This window comes from Euleptes europaea, chromosome 4, assembly GCF_029931775.1.
Source record: "Euleptes europaea isolate rEulEur1 chromosome 4, rEulEur1.hap1, whole genome shotgun sequence".
NCBI lineage: Eukaryota > Metazoa > Chordata > Lepidosauria > Squamata > Sphaerodactylidae > Euleptes > Euleptes europaea.
The window spans coordinates 75,868,838-75,879,807 of NC_079315.1; the positions used below are offsets into that span (position 1 = coordinate 75,868,838).

Sequence of the window (10,970 nt, forward strand, 5' to 3'; positions counted from 1 at the left end):
CCCAAACTCTAGATTTAAAAAGTAGTATTCAGTGCTGCAAATAAACTGGAATGATCCAGTGCAGTGCTAAAAATGTGGTCTGGTAAGACCTCCCGTCATAACTATGCAATATAGTAGTACTAGTATTTAAAACTCCTTTCATATTCTGCAGATTCAGATGCAGACTTTTATGATATATACACATACAATGTAAAGGTTCCAAGGCAGGAGTTCAGACCATTTAAAAACAAAGGTACTAAACTTATCAAACAATTAATGTTTGCTTTCTAAGTAATTTTCATTTTTCCCTTAAAACTGTTTCTTGTTCAATTTACATTGAAAACAATTTGAAATATGAAAACTAATTCAATTACACTTTTAAAAAGTCAGCTCCAGTAATACAAGTACAAAGCTCTCAGGCTTAATTTCATCAGTGATTAATTTCATTCCCAGTGCAAATCCAGTTACAAGAAATGTAAACTGGGCTATTTTAAAGAACACATGGTTCTATTCAAACATTTTCATTTCTACATTGCAAAAAGTTGTTGCATACATACATATGTTTAACATTAAGAATTAAGAGTGTATTTCAGTGCTTATCCATGAGTAATTTCTTACAGCAAGCCGAGTTAGGAACAAGTCACAGAACATCAATTTCTGAGTGTTACATCACCAGAGATCTGAGTTATCCTTGTGCAAAACCTTCTGTTTCATTATAGTCTTCTAAAGACATCTGCAGTCAGGATTGTCCAGTAGTTCTTCCATATGATTCCCCACCCCCTTTGCACCATCTTCATAATCTTATTCATTTAAATTATGGTCTGCTGATGGGAGCTAAGTACCATGTGCCAGTCTGTCCACATTGTACAGAGGATTTTGATGCAACAAAGAACCAAGGAAAATTTATCTTCATGTGTTGTTCCTAGCAAACATACGGTCCCCTCTTAGGGTGAGGTGTTGGAGCTGATACTGAAGCACTTCTGTGTCAGCTGGTTCCTTGATGTTCATTCTGTCTAAATTGAGGTAGTCTAGAGATTTAGAGTGAGCCCTTTTACCCTTGAAAAGGCAAAGAGGCAAAGGACCATGAAAAGCCTTGTAGGGTTCATAAGGTAGTGGCTTGGTGCATTTATCCCCTGAGCTAGGCATTCGTCGCCTTCTCCGACCATTGACGGCTGGGATTTCATAAGGCTGGTAATATCTGCTTCTGGCTTTACATACCCGTGAGGAACGGGAAAGTCCTGAATCGAGCTGTTTGGAGCACAACGTAGGCACCACGTCAACTTTATTCTCCTCGCCTACAGTGCACTTCTGGGCTAATTTCAAGAGCTCCTCCCCAGTTGTGAAACCAACCAAATAGTTAGAATCCATGTGGAGGATCTGATAGCCTGAAACAGTCTGACGCATCGGTGAACATGGAGTGCTGGAACAACGAGGTTTTTCTGAGTCTACCTTGCCTGTGGCACCCACATCAGCAATAGGAAGGGGGAGAGCAGCTAGGATAGACCTGGACTCTCCGTTAATGTCAACTTCCATTTTAAATTGGAGTCTCCTAGCCTGGAAATACAAAAATAAGCTTTATTAGAGTGATATAAATACACAGAACGGTATATCACAGTTTCTCTTGGGTTTTAATTCCCAACTTAACCTTGTGACAGTTTTAAATCTTCTGAAGATGATGTCTTCGCCAAAGCAATGTGTTCTAATCAACATAGAGTTGGGCTTGAATTCAAGTCCCATGCCACTCATAGTGTAGCCTTGAACAGGTCACTTATGTCATGGGCTCAGTTTCCTATTCATAAAACAGAAAGAGTAGTGACCTACTAGTAATTATGAAATCAACAGTAACAGAACAGTGTGCCATGGTTAAGGTCATATAATAGTAGTGACAGCAGATCTCGTCTAGGGTTGTAGCCAACACACCAACAGATTAGAGGAATTAATCTGTTCAAGCCAGCCTTGAATGTATGAAATGTGTAAGAACCAGGAACAAGGAACTTTCAGTTTTACATGGTTGTGACAAGCCAGGCTGGTGCATGAGAAAGTCAAAGGTAACTTGGTCCTCACACACTCATCACATACTTGGCTGCAAGAATTTACACATGCATTTACAGGTTCATGCCATACAACAATACTGACATGAAAAGTCCTACATTTTTCCCTTTTACTATTGTGTAGCAGCAGGGGTCCACCAACCGTAGCTAGGCTTGGTAGCCAATTTTTCTTTCTAGTAAGCAGTGAGACTTCACTTTCTTGCTTCCTCCTTCACAGAATGGAAATAAACGTGGAGGTCATATGTATCACCAACAACCCCTCCAAACTAGACTGTAACGCTGTCCTGACCTAAGAAGTGTACAATCTAACTTGCATTCACCCTTACCTTACTGCCAGTCTTTTGCTACTCATTCAACACATCCCCAGGAATATGTATTTTCCCCTTTCACAGGCCTCCTTTTATTTTTTTCTTACTTCCTGATAAATGGGCAAATCTCTGAAATTGGCTAAATAATTTTTTTAAGACAGCAAAAGACAGAGCAAGAGAGAAGCTAATTTTGCAGACAGCCACTGTAGCTTGCTTCTATATAGTGTTAAGTGAAAACAGCTTCCACCGAAGCTGAACTGACCTTGTACATTTCCTGTTCAAGTCCCACTGGAACAAATGATATTCCAAGAGCACAACCCTACTAGGAATCTAATTTAACTCTTCTAGTTTTTCTTGCTTTTAGTGGTATTGCTGCAGAAAGCCTAGATAGCCATCTGTCTATGGACCACAACACACAATCCTTTCGCTGTTTAACAGAGAATGATCACAAAGACAGTACATCCTCACAGAACCCGCTACAAGTAGGTTGATGATACAGCCATCCTTCATTTGTGTTTACTGTGGAAGGCTCTGAAAAGAGTTCAAACACAACAGAATCATCAACATGGACTTCATCTACCCAGTTATTGGAAACGTCAAGTGAAAGGGTCACATGACTAGGAAGACATTTCATGTCCAGTAAAATACAGAGTTCTGACTCAATCTCAACTGGACCACAAACTCATTAGGTGTTTTAGGAAAACCATTCTTGGCTTTCACCTCTCTGTAATATGGAAATAATACTGGCATACCTTACACAGGATCACAGTACAGATCACTGAGATAATGTATGTGGGGCTCTTTGAACACTGAAAGCACTATATGAGTGCTAAATATCACATCTGCACTAACTCCACTGTACCAAGATCAAAATCAACGTATGGAAAAATAACAACAGAGCATTCTAAACACTTTCCAGTCATTTTGTAGTTTGTTTCTCTCTCACACACTCACACATAAAGCAAAGAAATCAACAGGATTGATTTTTAAGTAAATGCTTTTATGATCAAGACTCCAAAAAGGGAGGTAAAATATCAGGTTATGTATACAGTCCTGGAATGTATCAATTCCCCCTTTTAGAAGTTTATTAAATCATTTAAAGTACAAACAACATACCAGCAAGATAACATACAAAGGCTTTTAGTTATCCGATTATCTGTTTTTAGGCAGCTGCAAAAAGAGAAACACCTCATACTGGAGCCAAACAATATTTTTTAAAAGGCTACAGTACACACAACGCAAAGAGAAGCATCGTTGAAACTGAGAGGGGTGAGGGGAACCTTGAAAAAGCATTTAAACATGTGTCATAATTAACCATGCAGATTTTATAGCAATAATGCAATTGGTATTCTTTATGGGACTAGAAGCACAGCACATATGGGCAGCAAAGATGAAATCCATCACTAAAATGGTCCTCACAACAAACCCAATAATATTATTGTGGACAGGAGGATCTAGTCTCATTGAATCTAATTTTATAAGCATTGTTATAGCCAGCTTGAGAGAATCAGTAAAGCCATTAGGAGATAACTTTCTTAGACCAATTGTGCCAAGCCTCATTAGTTTATAGTGTTAACACAATGGTCAGCCTTAAAGTGGAAGTTCAACCAGAAGACTGAGCATTTACAAACAGAGAAGAATCACTATTACAAAGGCTTGGTTAACATTTGACCTGTACATGAAGATTTTTGAAAGTGTCCAGATTTTGACTGAAATAAAACATACAACTGGAAATGTTACCAAAGTAATAATAAAAATAACTGAATTCAATGCAATGATTGTAAACAACAAGTATAGGACCAGGGGAAATCATGAGCCAGTCAGAAGTGATCAGGCAAGAAATCAGATATTTAACACAGACCCAAATAAAACTTGTCCTGCAAAAAAAAAAAAAAAAAAAAAAAGGTCTACATTGCAGCTTCAATCTGAAAAGCTAGGGACAAATGCCACCTCTCAAGAAGTCACCTAAAGTTGCAGGTGAAATAATAATTTATTTGTTTAAAACATTTTTATGCCGCCTTTCTACCCGATCAGGGTCCCCAAGAAAGCATACATAAAAACATTAAAACAATTTTAAAAAATTAAAGTAATTCAATAATTTAGTAAAAACACATAAACAACTCCAGAACCAAGGAGAAATAACTTTACTGGGGGTATGCCAAACAAAAAAGTAGACCAGGAATGAAGACTGTTACCAACAAGCATAGCAAAATTAAGAGCACTAATAAATGCTAAAGGAACTTAATCAACAATGCAACACAGTTTAGTTACTTTTTAATAATGTTAGTCATAATTTAGAGAGGCTGAAGTTAGTTCTCCCAGTTCCTTATGGTAGAATCATAGAGCTGGAAGGGACCACCAGGGTCATCAAGTCCAACCTCCTGCACAATGCAGGAAATTCACAACTGCCTCCCCCCCACACACACCCCCAGTGACCAGAAGATGGCCAAGATGCCCTCCCTCTCATGATCTGCCTAAGGTCACAGAATCAGCATTGCTGACAGATGGCAATCTAGCCTCTGCTTAAAAACCTCCAGGGAAGGAGAGCTTACCACCTCCCGAGGAAGCCTGTTCCACTGAGGAACCGCTCTGTTAGAAAATTCTTCCTAATGTCTAGATGGAAACTCTTTTGATTTAATTTCAACCCGTTGGTTCTGGTCCAGCCTTCTTGGGCAACAGAAAACAACTCGGCACCATCCTCTATATGACAGCCTCCCAAGTACTTGAAGATGGTTATCATATCCCCTCTCAGTCTTCTCTTCAGGCTAAACATACCCAGCTCCTTCAACCTTTCCTCATAGGACTTCGTCTCCAGACCCCTCACCATCTTTGCTGCCCTCCTCTGGACACGTTCCAGCTTGTCTACATCTTTCTTAAATTGTGGTGCCCAAAACTGAACATAGTACTCTAGGTGAGGTCTAATCCCGGTAATGCGATCTACATTAGTGACTGTGCATACAAAATCAAAGGTTTGTAGTTATCCCCAAACTGAAAATGAATTTAGGTGAAACTACCCGGAGATAATTTTCATTCCATTTATAAACAGCCTTGTATAGAAGCTCAAGATAAGTTTTTTTTCCAAAGACAAAGAATAGAGTGCATGTTAAAATAAACACACACACACAATTTTTCATAAACGAGGTTTAAGTGTGTAGGGCAGGATGTAATTTGAAGGTCTTGTATATGTAATGAGGCCAAATGTTCAATAAGATTTGTTTATACATCCATGAGACAAAACAGAGAGCAGAAGTAGAACCAATAATCTCTGGCAAGATCAGGCACCCCTGCTTAACCTATTTTATTCAGAGATACGCTATCACTTTTCAATTTTTTTACATTTGGTCCCAATTTATATGCAATGTGAGCCATAGGCAAAGAGCTAACTCAGTCATGTTTAAATACATGTGCTGTGGTCCATAATTTGCAACATCAGTACAGTAGTGGCACATCTTGCACTTTCTCCCTGACCCACATGACACATAATTCATGCTTTGAGCAGCTTTCTGTATCATTTTTTTTCTGCGTTGTAATCCCTTCCCCTATTAATAATTTTTGGATATTTGTTCATTTCAGTTGAAAGGAGAGAGAGATGCTGGCTTTCAGTGTGATGCACATGTTTGCCTTTTTATATAAAGATCTTTGGCACAACAACTGACAAATGAAGGTATGTATCTGTTTTCACATCTAGCCTCCTTCAGTGTTTATTTGTTATATGAGGCAGCTTTTCATAAAGGCAGCAAGATCACCAAAAAGATACCACCACAAAACCTTTCCACATTAAAATGTTTAAACATTTGTTTACAAAAGCCTATAATGATTTTTCAGCATTATCTTTATTTGTTAAGTACTTCTGCCTTTCTCCCAAGAACACGACTCAAGGCCGCCATTATAGTTTGTCTAAAGGGAACAATGAGAGCCAGTGTGGTGTAGTGGTTAAGAGTGGCGGACTCTAATCTGAAGAGCTGGGTTCGATTCTCCATTCCTCCACGTGCAGCCTGCTGGGTGCCCTTGGGCCAGTCACAGTCCTCTCTGAACTCTCAGCCCACATGCAGGCAGGCGGTGGCAAACCACCTCTGAACGCCTCTTGCTGTGATAACCCTAGGGGGTTGCCATAAGCCAACCGTGGCTCGACTGACACTTTCCACTACCAAAGGAACAAAAGCAAAAGGAATAAAACAGAGTATGTATTGAGGGAATGCAAGAATGTGAGTGGTGTATGGTGTTAAGTTGCATATGTGTTACACAGGTGCGTGCGGAAGAACAAACAGGTGATATCTGTGTGTGTCAGTGGATTACCTATTTGTGTATGCACGTATAACACAAAGGAGTTAAGTTCAGCATGTGTATAAATGTACAGATTTTTGAGCAGATTGATGTACCTGTGTGCGGAAAAAAGCCCATGTCGGTGGGTGGGTGAGGACAGGGGCCAAAAAGACACCCATAACATCCTGGGTATATGGCAAGCAGCAACAAGGTCAGAGCAACCATTTTGCCTCCCCCTTCCTACAGCCTGTCCAACTGCCTATGAGCTCTCCCAAGGGGTTTAGAGGGCACTGTTAACCAGGGCAAAAAAAGAGACTGAAATTTCACCCGCCACCAACAGCCCCATCACGCTTCCTTCAATGCACACCCCCAACACGGCTATGCTCACTGTCAGCGACGACGCTGCTGAGCCAATGGCAAGCAGGGACATCACCATGTTTAAGGACACTAACGCTTTAAGACCCTGAGAAAGCTGCGTGGACACCAAGCTTTCTGTCTTTATCAACCTTCTCATGGCAGAATCCCTGATAACCTATCATGCTGCGGAATACATTTGGAAAGCAAAACTCTCAAAGAACAGCAAAGTTGTTATGATCTCTGATACATGGTTCTACAAAGAAACACTGTGACCTATGAATGAGTCAAGATAGCCAAGCGAAGAGATGGGGTTGAAACACGCTGGAATTGATGCAGACAAGGTTTATACCAGAAGAAGAGTTGGTTTTTATATGCCGACTTTCTCGACAACTTAAGGAGGAATCAAACCGGCTTACAATCACCTTCCCCTCCCCGCAACACCCACCCTGTGAGGTAGGTGGGGCTGAGAGAACTGTGACTAGCCCAAGGTCATCCAGCTGGCTTCGTGTGTAGGAGTGGGGAAACAAATCCAGTTCACCAGATTAGCCTCCGCTGCTCATATGAAGGAGTGGGGAATCAAACCCGGTTCTCCAGATCAGAGCCCACTGCTCCAAACCACCGCTCTTCACCACTACTCTCCAGACAACATCGTCTGAATACTGAGGCTTGTACACACTGTCCTAGGACAAACAAAGATCTCTTAGGCTTACAAAAAATAGCAGTGTTAATAAGAGAAAACCACTAGTCACATAGAATACACACAAGACCATTCCCCCCCTTTTAAAAGCAGGTGATAATTAAGACTGATTCATTTTGAAAAATCAAGTAACATCCCCTGGTATCTGACTCCAGCCACTGCTTTCCTTAGCAACAGATGTTTCCTAATCTTTATGTTCGAAGTATACTGCTGAATTCAAATCCAATGGCTGAAAGCATTTACGTAATATATGCATATTCTTCTCCTTTGTGGGATTTGCCATTCAGAACCACACTCATACATCTGGTTAGATTTTAGGTGTATCTGTATTTATAGAAATCATTTCCTCACATACACATCTCACCTAAAAACCCTGACTTCTATAAAAAAAGATTATAAATATTTTTAATAAATAGGCATATGGGGGAATGGCCTTTTCTGTTTGTTTGTGTTGGCTTTTTCCACTAGCAACTCAGACCGCCTTTCTGACAACATACAGGCTTATCCCAGCATGCCTCATATGTAATCTAGCAAATCAGTTATGATTTATCACACTAGCATAACCTTTTCTATATAAACACTATGATATCAATGTAAACGACTGTGTGTCACAGAAGACAGCTTTTATAGGGCACACGATACGCCATTGTCATAAACTTATTAAACACACATGCTAGGATTGGGCCCTGGATTTAACCATCTTTAGAAAACAACATGTGACAATAGAAACAAAAGGGAAGTCTGTATTTTTGCATCCCAGTCGGCCATGACGTAGAAATAAAAGGCAAAGGTCCCCTGTGCAAGCACCGGGTCATTCCTGATCCATGGGGTGACGTCACATCCCGACGTTTACTAGGCAGACTTTGTTTTACGGGGTGGTTTGCCAGTGCCTTCCCCAGTCATCTTCCCTTTACCCCCAGCAAGCTGGGTACTCATTTTACCGACCTCAGAAGAATGGAAGGCTGAGTCAACCTTGGGAAATACTTTACTTCTAAACCATTAGAAATGGGTGGCCTGGAACTGTGTATCAGTAAAAAAGTGGGTTCAGAGTGGCATTAATTTCACATGCTGCCTGTGCTGAAAACAGTAATATAATCTGAAAAGTTTAGTACTTGAGCAACCTTAGATACAATAATATTGCTCGAAGGGATCAGATCTCCTCATTTTCAAAATCTAAGCATCATCTGCACTTTCTTCCAGCCACTAAATTCCACTGATCTGCCATGCCCTCATCATTGTGCAGATCTTATTCAAAGGCACATAGAAGGGGAATGTGGTTGGAAGGTACACCGGAGAACCAGGTGAAGTCCACAGGCTCCCTAAATGCAGGGCCAGGCTGGTTGTGCAGAAGAATCTGAGGCTGCCAAGAGCTCTCCACAGTGCTACTTCCTTATATGGTCAAGGAGCCAAGGCAGCAGTACTACAGAGAGTCCTTGATGCACTCGCACAAACTACACTTCAGCACTATTCCTTGGCACACCTTTAATGCTCTAGCTGACTGACAACAGAGAGGCATTTAAGTTATCTACCAGGCATAGGTTACACAGCAGGAGATCACTAGAAAGACTCCAGAGTTCTAAAATTAATTTGCAAAACAAATGAGTAAAAAACTAATTGGTTAGTTTTAGTGTTTTGCCACTTCTCTGTGGGTGATGCAAGAATGTGCCAAATCACTTAACCACGAGGGCCTAATGCTATGTACAGGGATAAGGCTATTTTTGGTTTTCTGTCCCTGCAGAAATACTACCTGCCACAATAAAGGTTACTGACACTAAACTCAACACAGCAAACAAACAGCACTAAAAGGCAGATTTGTTTAACTATGCATTACAATGCAATGGCACTTCTGCACCTATATTTCTACATTGTGTACATGCATGTGTACTCAATGCATGTGACTGGTATCATGCATGTGTCTGGTATTATGCAACGCATAATACCAGACACATGCATCTTATATAGGCATAATGAAATATGCTGTATATAAGATAGTAAGGGGATCCTCAATAGGACATACTATATCACATGACTACGGGAATGGCTACTATGTGGCATACACACAGAATAAAAACTACACTTACTCTAGAGAACAGTAATATTGCTAGAGAACAGTGATATTTTCTGGCAGGGTATGAGCTGTATCTGAAGATACAGCTCATACCCTGCCAGAAAATATTTTTGTTAGTCTTTAAGGTGCTACTGGACTCTTGCTCTTTTCTACTCTAGGGAACAGTGCCTTTCCTATGTGTACACATTATATGCCAAGTGTACACATTATATACCCTTGCACACTCCTCAACAATATGCACACCGCATATTGTTAAACATATTAAACATTTGTGCATGGTTTACACCCACTTTATACACGCGTACAATGCACACTTCTATATATATGCACATCTCTATGCAGCCTCATGGGTCTGTTCCCTGTATGTTGTTACGGATCTTCCGCCGACATGCACACAGAAACCTACGTGTATTGATAGACACAAAGAAGCGCGATTAGCTTCAGCACCTAAACGCGGTCCACGCAGTCCGAGCCCAGGCGAAAGCGACGTCCCACCGAAGCTGGCCGCTCAGGCTCCCTTCCCATCAGCGTGGAGGGAGTCTCCGGGCCAAGCGACACCCCGCCCGTCGGCGCGCGCACACCTCCCTTTCCAAACATGCACGCGCCGCGCCGCGACTCAGCCATCCCCCCCCCGGGGGGGCATCCCCATCCATCCCGACCTCTTCTGGGTTCCTTCCTCCGCCCCCCCCCCCGACCCCAGTCCTGCAGCCGCCCCGGCCCTCCCCGGTCACTCCCTGACCGCCCGCCGCGGCCTCCCCCGAGGCCGGCCCACCGCTTCCCGCCGCCTCTCGCGCGGCCCCACCTGCTGTCCAGGATGCGCCGGGGCCTGCGGGCCGCGCTGCGGCCGACCGCGACGCTGAGACGGCGACGAGAGAGTGAGAGAGGCAGACAGGCAGAGAGAAAGGCCTGGCGGGCCCTCCCGCCTCTCTTATTCCGCGGGGCCTGGGCGGGGCCTGTGGCTGGCGAGGCGGAGGCGCTCTCTCGCGGCCTCCTCCTAGGCCGCCTCTCGCGCTTGCTGGCCCCCGCCCGCCTCCCGCCCTTCCGGCCCGGCGGAGAGAGTCGGCCCTCGCCCAGAGAGACGAGCCGCCTCTCGACCTTGACGGCGCATCGCGAGGCGAGCACAAGGCCGCGCCGTCCGCCTCTGGCGGCTGGAGCTGAGGGGAAAGGGCCGCGGGGGGGAACGACGCCCAGCCCGCCGTTGGAAAAGCGGGTGCGTGTGGCGTTCCAACTGTGCTCAGGAGACAGGG

General features: G+C 42.9%; 1 protein-coding gene across 1 annotated transcript; it reads right to left on the reverse strand.

The window, feature by feature from the left end:
* Window positions 1-313: 313 nt before the first annotated feature.
* Window positions 314-10,597, reverse strand: MACIR (macrophage immunometabolism regulator). The gene is made up of 2 exons (XM_056848139.1): window positions 10,526-10,597; window positions 314-1,533 (listed from the first exon to the last, which is right to left on the reverse strand). Exon 2 carries the CDS (start codon window positions 1,510-1,512, stop codon window positions 889-891), a length of 624 nt encoding a protein of 207 aa, XP_056704117.1. The 5' UTR covers window positions 1,513-1,533; window positions 10,526-10,597; the 3' UTR covers window positions 314-888.
* Window positions 10,598-10,970: the final 373 nt, after the last annotated feature.